The 18,592-nt window shown below is 46.6% G+C and overlaps 7 protein-coding genes across 7 annotated transcripts; 3 read left to right on the top strand and 4 right to left on the bottom strand.

Annotated features, from left to right (window-relative positions):
- Nucleotides 1–2,325: 2,325 nt before the first annotated feature.
- Nucleotides 2,326–5,390, bottom strand: N7520_002512 (hybrid sensor histidine kinase/response regulator; the record flags this gene model as incomplete). Its single annotated transcript, XM_057136447.1, has 2 exons — nucleotides 2,326–4,821; nucleotides 4,878–5,390. 2 exons carry the CDS (start codon nucleotides 5,388–5,390, stop codon nucleotides 2,326–2,328), a joined length of 3,009 nt encoding a protein of 1,002 aa, XP_056999133.1.
- Nucleotides 5,391–7,312: 1,922 nt separating this feature from the next.
- Nucleotides 7,313–8,248, top strand: N7520_002513 (WD40 repeat domain-containing protein; the record flags this gene model as incomplete). The annotated part of the gene is made up of 1 exon (XM_057136448.1): nucleotides 7,313–8,248. The coding sequence occupies one exon, from the start codon at nucleotides 7,313–7,315 to the stop codon at nucleotides 8,246–8,248; it is 936 nt and encodes a 311-aa protein (XP_056999134.1).
- A 241-nt stretch (nucleotides 8,249–8,489) lies between these two features.
- N7520_002514 (uncharacterized protein) lies at nucleotides 8,490–8,849 on the bottom strand (the record flags this gene model as incomplete). Its single annotated transcript, XM_057136449.1, is given in 2 exon segments — nucleotides 8,490–8,631; nucleotides 8,644–8,849. The coding sequence occupies 2 exon segments, from the start codon at nucleotides 8,847–8,849 to the stop codon at nucleotides 8,490–8,492; spliced, it is 348 nt and encodes a 115-aa protein (XP_056999135.1).
- Nucleotides 8,850–10,653: 1,804 nt separating this feature from the next.
- N7520_002515 (uncharacterized protein) lies at nucleotides 10,654–11,347 on the top strand (the record flags this gene model as incomplete). The annotated part of the gene is made up of 3 exons (XM_057136450.1): nucleotides 10,654–11,010; nucleotides 11,078–11,156; nucleotides 11,235–11,347. The coding sequence occupies 3 exons, from the start codon at nucleotides 10,654–10,656 to the stop codon at nucleotides 11,345–11,347; spliced, it is 549 nt and encodes a 182-aa protein (XP_056999136.1).
- A 1,485-nt stretch (nucleotides 11,348–12,832) lies between these two features.
- Nucleotides 12,833–13,357, top strand: N7520_002516 (uncharacterized protein; the record flags this gene model as incomplete). The annotated part of the gene is made up of 1 exon (XM_057136451.1): nucleotides 12,833–13,357. One exon carries the CDS (start codon nucleotides 12,833–12,835, stop codon nucleotides 13,355–13,357), a length of 525 nt encoding a protein of 174 aa, XP_056999137.1.
- A 1,304-nt stretch (nucleotides 13,358–14,661) lies between these two features.
- On the bottom strand, nucleotides 14,662–15,276 carry N7520_002517 (uncharacterized protein; the record flags this gene model as incomplete). Its single annotated transcript, XM_057136452.1, has 2 exons — nucleotides 14,662–15,099; nucleotides 15,148–15,276. The coding sequence occupies 2 exons, from the start codon at nucleotides 15,274–15,276 to the stop codon at nucleotides 14,662–14,664; spliced, it is 567 nt and encodes a 188-aa protein (XP_056999138.1).
- Nucleotides 15,277–15,995: 719 nt separating this feature from the next.
- On the bottom strand, nucleotides 15,996–17,924 carry N7520_002518 (fungal specific transcription factor domain-containing protein; the record flags this gene model as incomplete). The annotated part of the gene is made up of 3 exons (XM_057136453.1): nucleotides 15,996–17,073; nucleotides 17,130–17,758; nucleotides 17,805–17,924. The coding sequence occupies 3 exons, from the start codon at nucleotides 17,922–17,924 to the stop codon at nucleotides 15,996–15,998; spliced, it is 1,827 nt and encodes a 608-aa protein (XP_056999139.1).
- Nucleotides 17,925–18,592: the final 668 nt, after the last annotated feature.

The raw sequence follows: 18,592 nt of genomic DNA on the forward strand, positions 1-18,592 counted from the left end.
CTCCAACGAAGCGACAGGGCCTTCTGACAATCCACGATTTGGTGTGAAGTTTTTCTTACCTAACTCAGTCGGTTCATCTCAAGCTTCAACCAAATGGTATGAAGTTGAGATGGAGTCAGAATACGTTGATTCACATACCATGGCTCAGGTTGCAGAGTCCATACCAAGAAGTGCACAGAAATCTCCTTCCAATTTGAAGAGGCCCAAGGTTTCATTTTCGATACCAACTCCTCAAGATGGAAAAAACCGCGCAGCTGGAGATTTTCAAGACTTCCCTTTGCCTTTACCTTCAATCTCGGATATCTGCCTTACGTTGTCCAATATTCCAACCGATCATAAGCAGCGAGAGACACTCGGTTGCATAATGGAAGGGGCAAACAAGCATACAATGTACTACACTGGAAATATCCTAGAGTGTTCAAATTGGCAGGGAAAATCACTTGAAAACCTCCTCGTGTCATCCTCTAATCTTCTTGAAGTTCAGAGGAGCGGGGGTTACTTATTCAGTCACGAAGATCGACTTAGATTGGCCGTCAATCTCGCATCCAATGTTCTCCAGTTCCATGGAAATTGGCTCAGAAGCCCCTGGCAGGCGACGGACATCATGTTTCTGGAACCTTTACATACAAGTGTCAACACACCATATGTTGTATGGGATATTGGGGGCAGTGCGAGTGGTGCAAGCACCGCAAATATGTGCCAAGAGCATTTAAACACGTCCCTAATCAGAAGCAAAATTCTTTTCCCGCTTGGTATAGTCCTTGTGGAGCTTTCATTAGGCCATACTCTGCGGTCCTTACGTATACCCGAGGACTACGATCAAAATGAAGCAAATTCCGACTTGAAAACAGCAGCTCGTCTTCTAAAATCCTACTATTTAGCATCACAGAGTGGTCCTGAGTACCACGCTGTTGTTGAAAGGTGTCTGTTTTGGAATGGCAACCAAACACTTACTTTGGAAAATGACGAGATGCAAGACGAGATATATCAACAGATAGTGCTTCCACTTGTTGAGAATTTGAAATTTTTGAAAAGGTATCTCTCAGAAGAAATTCAGAATTTTAAGGCGCTGCTGTTCTCTAAGTACCAAGCACGAGTCCTGCGCATTTGATCCAGAACAGTTCCACGTCTGATTCGTCCTTTCTCTTCGTGCAACTGAGGAGGCAGATCCATTTAGCAAAGGACCGAATCCATTCACGAGCGGGCACTCATAAAGCAAGAAAGGAAGAAAGGAGGGAAGAAGAATGGAAAACGACAGGACGGCGCAGAAATTCAGAGTCATCCCCAATATCCCACATGATCCTTCCCATCAATTATTAGCTGGCTTCTGTCCACAAGTTGCATTGTCATTCTTGATGTCTGTCTTCCCTTTTTGGCCAACCAGAGAACCGGGCAGTCATGAAAAGCTCATCTCTAGACTCCTGTACTATTCAGTTTACCCTCAAGTGATTATCCTGCCATACTAGATTGTAGACATTTTGAAGCGCCTAATCTCCACCCTCTTATCCCTCTCTACTGCATGATATATATGTTGAGGATTCGACTTTAGATGGTCCGTATCTCTGCATTCTTTGATGTCGATGTAGAGACCCCGCACCCAAAAATCAAGTACGTAAAGTTTAATACAAAATTCCAATGTTGGTTCCTAGGTAGTAGAACTTCGAAAAATGAAGTCTACTTATAATATCAGATTGAAAGCTTAGAACGTATGCTAGCGTTCGGAGTTGGTTATCTTGCCACCAAGTTAACCTCTATCAATCCCAGCATTCCTTCAGCGTACACATGTACTATATGTTATTGGTCTAGAGTTAGAACTTGCAGAGTTTCCTCAAGGGAGATTGTATTTTCAACGACGTACCTCATGGCGTGTATCAGCGCACTTTAACTTTCGGCACGCAGGCTTGACGGTTGAGGAGCTGGTGTTCTCGTGAACGATCTTTTGCATCCGAAGACGGATACGTATGCGGATGCGGATAATCCGCAAGAGTCGCTGGGTCGTAACCTGGTACCGAAGATTCTTATTTAGGCAAGACACTGGCTGGATTCAGGAGGCTATACAACATTTGAAGGATGAATTAAGGCAACGAGAACTACTGAATTTGAATATGAACGTCCTCTGTGGCTCTGGTTGTCATAGCCTGCCGAAGCCAGATTTCAAGTTCGTATATTGCTTGAGGGTCGCTCTTATGACCCGTAACGTAAGATTATTTAGAATAAGGTAAAGTCATAAATTCTCGGCGTCATTCGCCTTTAGGGTATCGCAGTAATGAAAAGTCCAAAGCAAAAGCAGCTGGCTATCCATCAACAACATGACATATGCTATGCCTAATTTCCCCCAAAATCCGGGAAACATTGTTTCAACACACGATCAAGTTGCTTGATAACAACAGGCTTTACAAAGTACTCGTCAGCGCCGGCGTGCTCTGCAGCGTTCCTGTCTGCCGCGCTATCTTGGCCAGTCATGACAAAAACAAAGCTTTGCTTCCAGTTATTCAAATTTTCCAACGCCCGTATTTGTTGGGTGGCCTCGATGCCACCACATATCGGCATTTGCAGGTCCATGAAAATCAGTTGGATAGGGGATTCGGAGTCTGAGTCTTCGGACACTTGCTTCTGGTGTTTGGTGAAAATATCGACGGCTTGTCTGCCGTGCATTGCGGATAAATATGGTAAGCCTCGTTTACTACAGTACGTTTCCATGACACGGAGATTGACTGCATTGTCGTCGACAATAAGAACAACAGGTCTTTGTGATGGTCGGGAAAGTGAGGTGGATGTAGTGGGTATCTTCAAGTCAATGGAAACTATGAAGTTTGGTTGTGATGTCAGTGGTAGGGAGGAGTCAAGGGTGAGGTGATTCGACATAACATTTGTTGGGTCAGGTTCAGTACTTTCGTCGGCGATCGTGACTCTTGATATTGATAGGGGCGTGATTGTGGAGGGGTCAGTGTTATGTGATTCTAGTTGACGCGTTTGAGAGGCATACGCTCGGAGATATGACCGTGCCTTTTCAAGAGCTGAATGGAATGTTGAGGTCAAAAAGGGACCATCGACATAGATGATGTTCTTGTCAGTCTCCCGGTGATAGTGCGTCTCTCCTGAGATCGAGACGAGACAAAATGCGACTTGGTCGGAAGGTATCTGAGCCAAACATGCACGGGTCTCTATGTCGAGATCACCCTCGACAATGAGCAAAGAGTTCTGCTTCTTTTCTGAACGAGTAAATCCATTGCGGATCAGGAAAGACGCAAAGCGATCGCCCAGTAATAAAGAACCAGAGCCCGCTGTCATTTTGTAGAATTGCAAGGGCAAGCCATCCAGCTTCAAGGCCAGAGATTGCGGGAGGTGAGATAAGAACTCAAACTGAACTTCGTGAAAAGTGGCTCTGAAATGAGAACCACGACCAATCGCTGAAGAAACAAGTTCAACTGAACCATGAATGAGTGATGCAAATTTCGAGGCGAGCGTCAAGCCTAGTCCCGCACCCGCCCAGTGCGGGTCAACTTTCTCATACGGCTCGAAAATACGTCGATGGTCATCAGAGTGGATACCTTTGCCAGTGTCTTCAATGTCTATGACAAGTAGCTTGCGGTCTGGATGTATTGACACGTTGGCTGACGCAATGCCCTGCGGGGTAGATTGAATGGCATTGATCACCAACGGGAGAAGGGTATCTCGGAGCACACACATATCGGTACAAAATTTCGAGCAACCGACGGGAACGTTCTGGGTGAAGAAGAAGGAACATGTGTATCTTCCATCGCCAATAATGACCTTTGCTATCTCGTTTCCAATCTCCGTCTCGAGCTCGTCCAAAGTGTGCATCGCATAATGTCGCTCAGCAATCGCGATATCAGACCACTTATTGAGAGCGATCAGATTATTGATAATTGACGCAAGATCGCGACCAGCCATCTTGATCATGTTGATGTATGTCGTGGGATCGTGTGACTTCGTCTCCAATTTGAAGATAGATTGCTCTTTTGCAGACACTGGAAAGCTGCCTGTACTCATGTTAGGCGAGTTGAACTCTTCAGCCAAAAGTTCCACCGCACCTAGGATGCCATGGACTGGAGTTCGTAGTTGGTGAGAAAATGCGCGAAGGAACTTCTCTTTGGCTATCAGAGCCTCAGCCAAAAGAGCTTTGCGCCACATTTGAGAAAGAATATCTGCGCAGCCCTGAACAAACCATGCATCGGCATCGTCAAACACAAGGCGGAAATCTTTGGTGGCCACAATGAGTAAAGAGGACCCTGAGATACTGTCGTATGACGCGGCAAGTATGCGTGCCGGTTTGTCAGATGGGAGAGGGAGATGATTTGAATTCGCAATGAAGTCATCAAGGTACTCGACATTCTCCCACAAGCCCCCTTTGATTTCAGAGACTGGAATCGAGTCACATCCCTCAAACTCGACTTGGTCCACTCTAGATGGCTGTAGACGAACGATTGCATCGGGATACACAGAGCGCAAGATATCAAAGACTGGTTCCGTAGAAACTGCCCGCTTAGTATCATCCTGTGCCTTGGTGAGAAGTTCAAACATCCGCTGCCTTTCTCGCTGTCGTCTTGCTCTCGTACATTGCACTAGATCGGACACAACCCAGTCGCCGAGGTTAATAAGCGCGCGATGCTGCGGTTCGGTCAAGGCCTCCTCGCTCTTGCTTGAGGCAACGCAGAAAGTTCCAAGGCCGACAGTGTGTCCAGATTCTGTTTTAAATCGAAGCGGTACCCCGGCATAGGCACAAAGCCCAGTCTTCACGAGCATAGGGCACTCCTGAAATCTCCAGTCTTCAACCATCTTCGGTAGAAAAAATACGCTCTAAAACGAACGACTTAGCATCTCAGATATACTTAGCAGTAGAATTCATAACTTACACCCGGAGGTTGAGTGACGGCATGGCCGCAAATTGTTTCACCGCGCGGTAAGATGCCTAGTGGAAGTCCTACGGTGGCCAGACGGTGATAGACATTGATATCGAGGAATCCAGCGACTGCATATTCCCACCCTGTTGATTCTGTGGCCAACTGTACTTTCTCTTGGAGGCCGGCAAGAAATTCATGTTCTTGGAGGATATCGCGAGTGTAATACCAAAGCACCGAAAGCCTGAGTCTCTCCTGCTCCGCAAGGAAGGCCCGCAGATATCGGTCGGTAAATTCAGGCGGCTTCTGTGGGATTACTGATGGTTGATCGGCTTCGGACTTGGGATAGAAGGTATTTTTGATGTCTGGCGACCAAGACTTTATGGGATGATCGAAGTTCTCCCGATCGAGGATTGGGCCAATGGTCTGTGGGCGATCAACCGGCGCTATGACATTTGTCGATCTCAGAATTACTCCATCTGCTTTGGGAAAGAATGATACTCTAGAGTCAGCGATGGCGCATGCCATCTTTACTGTGCGAAAAGGCTGCTTTCGGCATTTGCAGCATGAGAACTCTCACCTTGACCTCAACTTCGATAAGGCTGATAACCGGTTTTTTGGGCTGTTTTGAGTGTCACATGATCTAGCGTGTTTTTTTTTTTTTTTTTTTTTTTTTTTTTTCGCGGATTCGTAAATCCGCCAAGGCCCGGCAGGGTGGGGAAATTTCCAGAAGAGGAGATTAGTAGACGTGGTCTAACTAGATTAAGGTTACCCTGAGATGGCCACGACTTCTTCGCGTCGTTTCACCCAGTAAGCAGACGTCGCTTACGAAGCGCCTGGCGGCACCCCACTTTTACGCCGTGCTTGGCAGAAAAGCCTCATGTACCTGCATGAAATTGAGGCAATTTTCGAGAGTCACATCGCGGGGCTTTGGTGATGTTATCGCTGAAAGTCTCATTGCTCACTCGTGACTGCTGCCACTCGGTATATCTCTCTGCGGCATACATCTACGGATTGTATCGAGGAGCGCACAAGCAATTGGTTATCTGGATTCCGAGTTTTCAGTAGATCACCAGCCTGGGAAGATATTTATTACGTACTCACATTCCCATATTACCATGAACGCTCATTTGTACTATACGACTCAAATAAGAGTCATATGTAGTACATACGACCATCTGGTGTGGATAACAGCAAAGGTGACAAATAAAGGGCGCCTAACTACAGTGGACTAAGGATAGGTGTTTTATCCACGGGAGGGGAGGGCCACTTCAGTGCTTTAGGGGCCTGCATGATATTCAGGTGCGAAATAGTGATGTTCGGGGCTTTCAGGTACAGGGGCTGAAGGGACTGAAGAATCTCTAAGAGCAACGAGGGATTTCCCGACGAATCAAAATAAAATGAAAAACAAAAACATACAACAGTCAGGATTCGCATGTGGTCACCCACCATACTACTAACTAACCGGCGTGTGGCTTAAGTACGGCTGAGCGGACGGGAAGCCCTGTTTTCCACACCCTATGGTCGTATGTACTAATATCATTTTTACTAGGATTATATAGTGTACAGCATGGAGACAATTAGAAAATCATTGAATGTTCCCAGGCCGATTCTTACCCTTCTAAAGCATGAGTCTAATTCAAACTTTGACAGCATTGGAGTGTGCCTCCTGAAGACCCCGGTGGTGGGATTCATCATATTCGACAACTGAGAGGTGTGAGAGCCTCCAGACTTTCCTCTGAGTCGAAGACAAGCAGATTGTTGCATAGAGTCATTAAGCCTTTTTCAGTCGTCTCCCAGCTCAGTTTGATGATGCTTTGATTGCAATCAACGCTAATAGCCGATAAAAGCTCCTCGCTGCTGAGAGGTGCATAGGCAACCATCACCCACTTACACGCGTGATCCATAAGTGAAAGTCAACATATAGTTGGTCAAGCTCCACTGCAGGTTTATCGTGCGGCACTTCTATTTTCACCCCAGACGGCAATAATTCGTGCAGTCTTCGCGGATGAGTATTCTCATTGGATAAGCCAGTCACCAATAGTTGAAGAAATTTGGGGTGAAGAATTACAGGCCCTCGAAGGCCATTCAGGTTCAATTTTGTCGCTTAGTTTCTCACCGGATGGCCACTTTTTGGCATCTGGGTCTGAAGATCGGACAGTGCGCCTCTGGGATACAACTACAGGTATCTCAAAGCAGATTTTGGATAGCTGTTCGAGCTCGTTTAACTCGGTTGTCTACTCACCTGATGGCCGGGTGCTAGCTACTGGTTCTGTCGATTGGACAGTGCGTTTCTGGGATTTGGTGACAGGCACACTACAGAAGACTATTGATGGCCATATGACCTTGGGCTTCGTTCAGTCGGCAGCCTCTGAATCTGTAGCCTTCTCACCTGATGGTCAGCTACTGGCGTCTTGCTCTGCAAATAAAACATTCGCCTTTGGGACCCGATGGCGGGAGGGATTACTGATACCCCTAATGGGGATGACCTTGAGCCTCCGGTGAATTTCATGACGTTCTCGCCCGATGGTCTTTCCCTAGCATCCGGGTCTTTCGAGAGTTCAGTAGTGTGCCTCTGGAACACAGCTACGGGTGCCCTCACCCATACTCTTGACGGACATTCCCGTCCTGTAAATTCGGTGACCTTCTCGCCCGATAGTCGACTACTGGCATCCTGCTCTGGTGATGAGACAGTGCGCCTCTGGAGCTTACCGATTGGCACCGTGCAGCGAACTCTGGATTCTCAATACGGTTCGGTTCACTCGGCGGCCTTCTCATGCGATGGCAGGCTACTAGCACTTTGCACAGATGATGGAAGGGTTTGCCTCTGGGACCTCATGAGAGGCAACCTATGCCAGACCTTTGATTGTCATTCGAATTCGGTTTACTCAGCGGCCTTCTCATTTGGTGGCATACTACTAGCTGCTGGCACAGATGATGGAAGAGTGTGTATCTACGACCTTGCGACAGCCGCATTGTATCAGACAGTTGATGCTCATTCCGATTGGGTTAGTTGTTTGGCATTTTCAACTGATAGCCGGCTACTGGCGTCCTGGTCTATGGATGAAACAGTGTGTCTCTGGGCCTTGGACGCGGGCGAGGTCTCGGAAATTTGGACATTCGAAGTGACAGACAACACTTCAGAATTTTCTCAGGACGGTTTATACCTCCATGCCGGTTTAAGCCCCCTTGATGTTGAAATGTCATTTACAACTTCTGTGAATCGAGACATCTGTATTGAGGACGGGCAATGGATAAGATTAGATGGCGAAAGGATTCTCTGGCTACCTATCGAGCTTCGGCCTAGCCGCTTCAAGATCAATGGCAACAGACTTGCTCTGGGACATGCATCGGGGAGAGTATCATTTTTTCAGTTTTGTATATAGATTCGAGTGTTTTTTTTTTTTTGAATCAAAAAATAAATGACTTGATTTTAATGTACTGGAGTAAGGGAACCGGGTACATTGTGTAAAATCATGTAGAAGATGCTTGTTTACCTACTTAAACCATATTGAGGTTATATGTCCTCTCATTTGCCCCGATGTCAACTTCCGTGAATGGACGACGCATATCGACCCTAAATATGATGTAGCAGCTGCCTAAAATATAAAGATGAGTCAGAAATGCTCACGGCTCTTCCTCCCAAAACTTATCCATATTCCCCTCTTCATCGTTCTCCTCCATAAAGTCCAACTGGAACTCCAAAGAGTTTTGATTATTGTGCACGTCACGGGATAAGTCGGGAAATTCGCGAGAGAGTAATTGCATTCTATAGACTCACTCCTGGAATCCGTTCGTCTCGTACTGGATCCAAAGTGCGAGTCCATTTTGAAGAGTGTGGTCATCGATGATAAGTTTCGGGAAGATATTCGCGAACAGCACGGTTCCGTCCTGCATCATGTGCATATCTTGGAAGTTAGGTCGGGCAACACTCTGGCGGAACTTGAATTTGTCTACCAGGTCACATTTGTTCTCTTCGAAAGGCATTAGTACTGATATCTCCGCTGCCAGAAAGTCGTCGCCGCAGTCCAATCCGAATAATGAAAGGATACACTTGGCTAGTAGAGCTTGTGTCTCAGGAGTCCATTGGGCGATACAGACGTAGACTTCGTCACGTTAGAAGCGAAAATCACCAGAAAGACAGGGTTGCTGATATAGATCAGCATTTGTAGCTGAACACTGGAAGCGAAGTACTGGATAGCGTTTTCCATACATTTTCAGGGTCTTCAAAAGGTGGTTCAAATACCACACCGGTTCTGTGGATTCAATTACAAACGCGTCCGAATGCGCCCTTCTACTTTGTTTTTATACCTGCACCTTGTTTCTCTAACTTGCTGTCTTCCATTGTCATTCCCAAACCTTGTGAAAGTTAAAAATATGAGGTCGAAGCAACCTCAAGACACATGCTACTCGCATCACCCTCCCTGAATCAACATATCATGATAAAATTAACAGGTATTTACTCTATAGCTGGCCGATCTACTGATGTGGAAGCCCTGCGAGCCAATCAAATATGCCGGGACTTGCTCGATGGACATGGACGAGATCGGAGATGCGATCAAGGCCCCCTGAAAAAAAAACCAACTCAATCGAACAATGGTCAATGTAAGTCATAATACCTTTTGAATACATCCCAAGATAATCCAGGTAGCTTCAAATGGACGTGAAGTTCTTCCGGGCCTTCTTCGTGGATAACCCCAAGCTCACCAAGCCATCCAACGTCATTCCCCATGTGTTTGATGGAAACAACCAAGTGGTTACTATCGAGTTCAATCGCGAAAAAACGTCGGGCGGGGGCTTCTTCTCATGCCTCTGCACTTGCATGGCAGGTGTGTTGTATTTTATCCCAACCGGGATATTGGTCGCATCTGGGTGACAATTTAGGTATCTACTATCTGTTGACTGTTCAGTACTTATTCTGCTATTTCTTCGTCTATCCTGTGTCCGTTCTACCATGTATTTGAGTTTTAGTGTCTGTTCTACGTCGGAGTGTGTGTAGTTTTAGCAGATACCCAACCTCCAAGGAATTTCTGGCCCTTAATAGACCATATCCTCTTTCGACAGTCTTCCTTTCTGCATCCATCGTTGTTCCGCAAATATATCCTTTCCTGTATAGTGCTTCTTTGTTTCAGAAAATTTCATAGACCGCTGTGAATGAGATGCATTGACGCATTCACGTGGATATGTGGATAACATGGCTTCATTTGGACTAGTGTTGTTTGAAACACTCCTCCCTAATGTCCTTTCTGTCTCCTTTCTCTCCAGCTTAATCTCTTGGTGAATGAACTATTTACCCGTTCATTCCCATATCAAAATACATGTCTGACTCATTTCATCATCAGTAAATGGTCTATAGATCATGATAAAAATATCTAGCATCCCTGTTCACCACCCCGACTTCCACATTGGGTTTAGCGCAAGAAGACCCTGGAGGAACTATGAGTCATTACGAGATCAATATAGGCAGTGCAAGGGTCTCGATCCTCTCATTGGATCATAAGTATGACTAGGAAGCAGGCCAAGGATATGTACCTCCGTCATTCACTGCAAAGCACTTGGTTCCCGTGGGGCTCTTTTTGAACCCATGTAAGTTATAAGACTATTGAATAGCCAGATAGCATATTAGTATGCACGTTGAATTATGCTTTTCTCAGGGCATGCTCTAGAAACCAACGCCGAACTAAAGTCTTCTTCTCCCATCTTTCGATCTCCTTACTACCACTTACTACTTGTAGCTCCAGCCTCCTCAGCTGCTTCTTTCCTTTCCATTGTCTTATTCTGATTCAGTGCTATGCCTGACATCGAAACTAAGTTGACATACCTCGAATGGCAAACCAGCTATACCCAAACTCGACCATATCGAATTGCCAAATTCGGCCGCAGAAATAATGGTCTAAAGCCCCACAATTTAGTCTTTCGCAAAGGAGACTCTCCTGAACTCATCAAAGATATCAGAGACATAAAGGACAAATCGTTTGCCCTAGACACAAACGGCTTTGTGTATGCGAGGCATCCACCACCAAAATTCACGCAGCCAAGCGATTTCCTGGACCCAGAGCAGGTTCGAAATATCTTTTTACCGGAATGTGAGGCAATCTTGAGAAAGGAGATTGAGGGAGTCGATCGAGTTTTCATTTTTGATTGGAAGGTATGTCAACTTTTTGTGATATTATGTTGAAAACCGGTGGCTATACTTGTACTGACCGTTACTGTAGATCAGAAAGAAGAAAAGCGCCAAGGAGCGACGAAAACGGAATCCGAATTTATTGAAATTTGCACGCCAAGTTCATGTCGGTAAGTTCAATTCGAATCTGAGCTTTCATAATTATGCAATGCTCAAAGCATGCTTCGTATATCAATAAAAAAATCCAGATACTCTTCTTACTAGAGATAAACGCGAGACAACCATGGCCGAGCGCATCCGCAATCATCTCCCTGAAGAATCCCACCACCTGCTTTCTGGTCGAGTTCGAATGATCAAGTGAGTATTCTCGTTTATCTGAAAGATAATCTCTGGTTTCTGATGCGCCAATCCTAGCATTTGGCGGCCATTAGGTGGACCCGTTGCCGATGATCCGATTGCTGTGTGTGATGGCCGGACTCTTGATATCTCAAATTTGATCGAAACGGATATGATTCGCGGTGATTATACGGGTACACTGTTGTATCCTTCATATGACCCGAGTCATGCTTGTCAGTGGTACTACATGAGTAGACAAAACGTTGACGATGTGCTGTTATTCAAAAGTTTCGATTCAAAAGAGGGTAGCGTCAAATGTGAGTGATATTTTATCATGTACAGGCAAAGAACAAGAAGCCTAACCAAGTACTTCTGTGTTACAGATGTCCCCCACACATCATTTAGTCTGCTGGATGCACCAATTGACGCAAGCTCGAGGATGAGTGTCGAGGTAAGGGCTTTAGTTTTTACACCCTAGATCTAGAGCCGTGGAGATTCAATATTGGATACTATTTTCGCAAATACTAAAGTAACAAGATCAAAGGTTTCATCTTCAATTGGCTCAATATTCCTCTGTACGCTTGGAATAATGTAGGCGAGGCCAAACTAAGGAATAATCCTCTTTGATTAAATGTGAAGCCCTTTTCGACTCAATTGTCATGACTCGGCATTGTAGAAGGTCAAAGACAATTTTTCGCGCACGTCTTTGCCGATCATGAAGATCCCCATAATGCCCAAAGGACTCACTGGGGTTGAATTGCATCATAAATTTACTCAGTTGGGGGTCTTCTCGAGCGAAAGACTGATGTCGCTCGTTACCAGGACGGGGAGATGCTACCTGGTTCCACATTGTGCTAACAAAAGTATCGGCAAAATAGATACGTGTCTCCGACTGATGTAAAATCGTAAACTCTAGTGACCATACAAAAACCAATTGAAATTTTAACACCCTCCGTTCAGCGTAAGTCAAGCCTCAAGCGCTAACACCATGAGACGAATATTGACTGAAGGTTTCTCATTTACATCCACACACGATTTTCGAGCCAGGGAGTCTTTACCGCTGAATATAATAATTTACAGGACACAAGGATGCATAAGTACTATCACCGCCCTCGCGAAGTTCATTCCCGCCACGCCAGAGCTTTCTATGTGTTGGGGGCCAAATTTGCTGAAACGAGGTTTGATACAATCATGCCCCACAGCTATTATTAACAGTCACGATCTGCCATTCTCCTCTTACAGGTCTAGGCTATGAAACCTGTCCGTGCTCCCCGGCAAGCGCCCACATCTGCCGTTTCCCTTGGGAAGATGCTCATTAGGAGAGATGGGACATCGTATGCCCCTCCCTGTTTGCAGTCAAATTCCTCCATCTCCCACACATCATGACGCCAACCACGCCAATACCTCTTACCACAACCTTCCCGGCATCATGTACCACCGAGACATGGTTTCTTGAGTACCTCTCCAGCACTTAACATTACAACACTGTCATAAGTGCCACCAGCGCGGAATGGTAGTCAAGGGCCGGAGGATTGGAGCAGCTGTTTCCCCTCGAGCTATTCACCCAGCACCGACTATTACTACTCCCCAGTTGTGTGTCAATCGGGCTACACAATCGCGACTCAATCCGTTACTTTTGTTGACGGAAACTCTGAAACCAAGGCAGCCTGTTGTCCATAGTGAGTCCGATCCATGTGGATATCCGGATTCTTACTCACATCGTTCTATGAATAGAGGCTACAGCACCCAGACTGAAGATGACAAAGTCTGGTGCACAACAAACCGGTGCACATCCTTCAACGCTGACCAGAATCATGTATGGACTCTGACAAAAGCCGGCACAGTATCGACTATGACGAGTGCCGACGGCATAAATGCAAGAGCTGTCTTCATTCGCTGGCAATCCTTCGATTTCGCGACTGCAGCTGCCATAAGTACGGAGTCAAGCGTCTCCAAGTCCACCACACAATCAACTGCTTCAAATAAAAGTCTCGGCTCGCCGACCGCCACATCACAGGCTGGTATCTCGACATAGGGAAAATCTTCCAATGCACGGATTGCGGATGCATGGATTGCGGATGCATGGATTGCGGGTTCTATTATTGGAGCTATATTTGGATGCACGTTGATCGTGTTCGCTGCAGTGTGGTATACTCGACGAAAGTACAAATCAGAACGTCGCTCAGAATAGGGGATTGCCAGGTGATCGTCCCCTAGTAGTTGAGGCCCCTTCTGATACGTGGTTTCCACCCAAAAAGCCCATCGCGGAACTTTCTACGACACAGGCTGTCTCTGAGATGCCATACTTGGATCCTGTGGTCGTAGCGTGCCGTCCGCAACCCTGTGCACTCGAGAAATTTCTCAATTTTTCCCCTTTCCTTTCGAGACTAATCAATGCAAATTCCTGTATTTTTCCTATCTCTGCCGGTGTCTTGCCGTCTTCAAACGGCAACTGACATTTTATGAGTAATGTCATGCCTGGATCACAACCTGACCGACCCCAGGTCCTGGTGACCAGTGAAGGCTTATCGCAGATTTCTAGGATTCCAGTGTTGATAAAATCACGACCCGTTCGAACTGATTCATCCAGGATATCCAGACTCTGGAGCTGCCCACTTTGTAGGATATATTTGCACTGCTTGACTGTTTTGAGTGCAAATTTTGAATAAGGCAGTGTCCGGGGAGATTCAGTCTGGTATTCAGGGCCGCATTTACATCCATGCGGGCCTGATTGGTTTTAGCCAAGTGTGGCCTGACCCAGTTCTAAGTGAGCTACCTTTGCACTCGGATATCCACCATTCACACGAATTAAGCTAATGCGGTTAAGAATTAGTCTTAGCTCGTCGGGCAAACTGGGTAAGAGTGAACTAGTAGTGGGCCAATCATACTTCAAGTAGACATTTGGCATCGACATTTTGGTTTCAGTTATCTAGACAGTCGACTGACTAGTGGGTCCATGCAACTGAGGCATGATGTGCGTGAGGTTGCCAATAGGTAAGAGGTATTTTGGTGTCAATTGTCGAGACCCACTGGACAGGTGAAATACAAGTGGATACGTGGGGGCCGGCGCGTAAATTAATTCCTCAGTGCCAAGCCCACAAATGGTCTGCTGAGAAATCGCGATGACATGGTACATGTTGAGATTGTGTTCCTTGATTCAGTGGGGCTGGAAGGAACGCGCCCGTGCCGCGTCTTGACCGGGTCAGAGGTCCAAGCGGGAGTGGGGCCGGCATTTGATTGTTTCCCATCCGAAGTACTTCGTACCTGTCACATATTACATATTATTGAAGCAGCTATCTAAGGTATGAGGTATTATAGTACAAAGTATCTCAGTCCAACTCATGTCGTCCGCTTCTTATGAAAACGACGAATCACCTTTCTATGCCATTCGATAATCCTCCTTAATCCCCTTGACCTCTCTTCGCGCATATGTTGATTCCACGTCGATGCGGCCTTCTCCTCCTCTCGAACTCGCTGCAAGTCTGTGACCACTTGACCTGTCGATGGAGTAGGTGAAGACGGGCCCTCGTCGGATAGTTCCAAAAACGACGCGAAGGACATTCCAGTTCTTGACCGTGAAAGAGAGAGGCCGCTATCGTTGCGAAGCTTTTTTACTGAGTTTGGAACGAATTTCATCGAATCTCGCGGGTATACTGCATGATTCCGGCCTCTCTGTGCGCTCAACTCGGTGTAGTCTAGGCTAAAAGTGTTGCTTGATGGCAAGGAAGTTGATTGCTCTTCAAGGGCAAAGTCTGATGCTAGCCGGCGACCTGGGCGCTAGAGGAATCATTAGAGTCTGATGATATCAGTGCTTGTTTCTCTTACCTTGAATAAAATACCATGTCTGTTTTTCTTGATCTCGGGATTTGAATCGGTCGGAGTATGTGACTTAGAGCTGACCTTGGAGCTGGCAGGTGATGCCATTTCAGTGCAGGTTACGGAGACACGAGTCATTTCGGGGTTTGTTCCAATTTTCAGAGGCGTATCGTATTCTTATTATTGGTAAGAAAGAGCTGAAATACCTGGGCCCGAGTATTTACCTCTGAGAGTATTTTGTAATTGGTTGGAGATTGTTCCAAAGTTCACGTCAAGTACGGAGTGGAATTCCCCTCGAATTCCAGAAGTCGTCTCGTTAGTCTTCCGATAATCAACAACAAACAGCTTTCGGTCGAGAGTAACTATGAAACTAACTAGACAGGCCATTCAAGTAATACTTCAAGGATATTTCAAGGACGTGTAATTTCGAGTAGGGTCATGGCTATGATACAGTATTATTCCTTGGGATTCTTATCAGAGTCCTTCCTGGTCGTGCATAGAGTAGACGCTCACATTCTTCAGCTCTCCGATGTGAGTGGCCGGCAAAAACAGCCGGTACTTTGTCCCTGAAGGAATCCAGGCGCCCCACTTGATGTAATGTCATTCAAAAGTCAATTGTTTGACTTCGCATGATTCAAGGGAACTTGAAGTTCTCGATCAAAGAGGAGCAGATTCCTACTATGATGAAATAACCTTTCTCCCAATATATGAGATGTAAACAAAATTTCATTGTTTGGATGTGTGAACATTCAAGTCTACTTCTGATCTCCCAACTGTTATAATCAGAGTGATGGGCTGAAGCAGTAAGCTGGCTCGCTTGATACACCGCCATTTGAACTTTGACTGCATGGCCACGCCTAGTCATCCGGATCAACCTCGAACCCCACTTTTTCCCCATGCTGATAGAGCAGATCCATACAGATCACCCAGGCTCGCTTCGAAGAAGCATCTCGGGTGGACATCAGCTCTAACCACCCCGTGGCTTTTATGAGGTTTTGAATGATGGCAACAGCCTCGGCTGTACCGGCTCGAGCCCGAGTGAAGAGTTGACCCAGGAGAACGACCGAGGACTGCATCAAATAGTGGAAGACGACCCACCAGGGCGGAAGGTGATTCAGATATGTGATGTCGGGTATATCGGGGAGAATACCAAGGATTAAGCCGGCCATTTTCACGCACATGTCGGCCATGTTGTCGCATAGCTTAGTCACTGGTTCAACCTCGGAGGGCAGGCTGCCAAGCGGACAAAGGCATGATTGAGAGATGATGAGCTTGGTGGAGTAAAATTGGAGTGCGATACTAGTCCGCTGACGTAGGAATGGGGTGTCTGGATTTAGCTCGGCGATTTGCAACTCAGGTGGTAGGCGTGAGAGCCACCTTTCAGTATCGTCATTGAGTGTGCATAACGCGGCTTTGACCTCGTGCCAGGGTTTATGGGCAGCTGCTGGAGCATACAGAGTGTTAATTGCGTCCCGCTTGAGGAGCGACAACTCAACCGTATACAACAGAAATAGTGAATCATTGGGCGTGAGGATTTCTGCCACGTGTTGTGGCTGGAGCGGCCTTTCGCTGTTTGCTTCTGGCTGTACTGGATGTAGGCCAGTGATGGTCTTGTCCAGCGAGGTGCTAGAACCTCTCCTTGAAGCAGAAGTGGTAGCGATTTTACTTGGGTGATCTTTGAAAAGGTGCATCAATCGCTCATCGCCAAACTGCTCCTCGGGATATGGTACTGGCAAAGGCGTTGTACAGAAATTCACACCGGTGCAAGGTGGCCGACCAGTCATCTCACAAAGTAGCATCTCAAGCATGATAAGAGCCCACCACAATCGATACCTGGTCTCTTTGTATAATGGAGCAATGCTTTCGGTAGTACTGCGGAGATTGACACCCATTGTCATGCCCGATCTGATTGCAACCCCGATGATTCGCCACGACCTGGAACCAAACGGCGTGTTAGATAATTATTGAAGCAGTGCTCGAGGATAAATCACCTATTGACATGTCCAATAGAAAGCATATAGAGAGCAATCAAACTTTCGATTTGAACTTGCTGTAGATCGGGATGGTTCAGCGGCGTCGCATTTTCCAGGCTAAGTTGCCACGCTCTTGAGAAATAAACCTGATGATCATCGAGCCCAATCGAAGATCTTTTATCCCTGAGCAACACATTTCTTGCGGCGATTGCAAAAATCATATTCAAGACTGCTCGCCATCGATGTCCCGGTCGCACATTTGGGTTGGAGTAAAACCTTCGGTACTGTCCGGTGAAAGCCAGCTTCCCAATAACAGGGAACACAGGATGTATAGCCTCGAAGTAATGATGGACGAGCAGATCAGCTTCCGGTTTAGGAGGCCACACAGACAGATCTGCCGCTTGGTCAATTGGAACATCGGTATCGTCCAGGAAATAATTCGTGCGGGATATCGAGTCATGGCTAGCAGGACCCGAAGCATCATGATCAAGTTGGCGTTTGAGTCGATACAAGTATGCCATTTCCGATGGTTGACCTATGTATCCCATCGATTGCAATTTTGAATCGTGATTCATGTCTTCATCTGTATAGTCAAAAGCACCAAGTGAAAACACCGATCCGTATGTGAGCTCTGGCACTTGCGGGGCCTTTGTTCGTTAGCATAAGCCAGGAGAGTAGGTTTGGGGATTTTACCGTTGCTAGCGCCTTTTCAATAAGTCCCGCAGATGTCGTATCCAGTTGTGGGCGAAGTGTACGTAGCAGACACTCGTACGTTTGGGCTCGGATGGTCAGATCAGTCAGTTGTCTGGGCATGGTCAGAGCTGCTCTTTATCTTCGGAGCGCACGCACTTGACTATTTTCTCTCGCTTACGATCACCATAGTAGCATTTGACATCATTTTGTAGGCAGCGATGGCAAGCGGGTTTATGTCCGCTACATTTTGCTTTGTGTTCCCGACATGCTTCACACGCTTGACTAACTCGGCCATGAGCTTTCGGAATTGTTGACGCTCGCGGGATAGGAACTTTGTTTTTCAGCGAATCGCTAGCGCTGGGATCATTGGTCTTTGTGGCATGTTCGACAGGCCGAAGCGAGTATTGTCTGTAGTCCAAAGTGGCCCACTCTGGCTCAAAAGGAGCGGATTCGTGTTCAGAAAACCCCCAAAGGTCTTCAATGGAAGATTCATTGTAACTCATCTCAGGTTGGCTGTACTGACATCCACTGGAGAATGGAAAGGGAAACTGTTAGGCCACATGGTCTGTATTTCTGGGCTGCATTTAACGCCTGGTGGGGGGTCCGAAGTACATCGGAAGACTTCCGCTTGCAAGGGATGACTTGGCGTGGCCAGTTCATGAAAGATACTGGGAGTCTTCGCCGACACTGTGGCGTACGCTAAGTAGAGCCTGTGCGCACCTCGAACGCGAAGGGATGTGAGCTTTGCATGACGCATACGAGGGGAATGTACCTGAAAGCCGGAATGT

The sequence above is a fragment of the Penicillium odoratum genome (genome assembly GCF_028828045.1).
Source record: "Penicillium odoratum strain IBT 22623 chromosome Unknown utg000002l_segment0_segment0, whole genome shotgun sequence".
Classification (NCBI taxonomy): Eukaryota; Fungi; Ascomycota; class Eurotiomycetes; order Eurotiales; family Aspergillaceae; genus Penicillium; species Penicillium odoratum.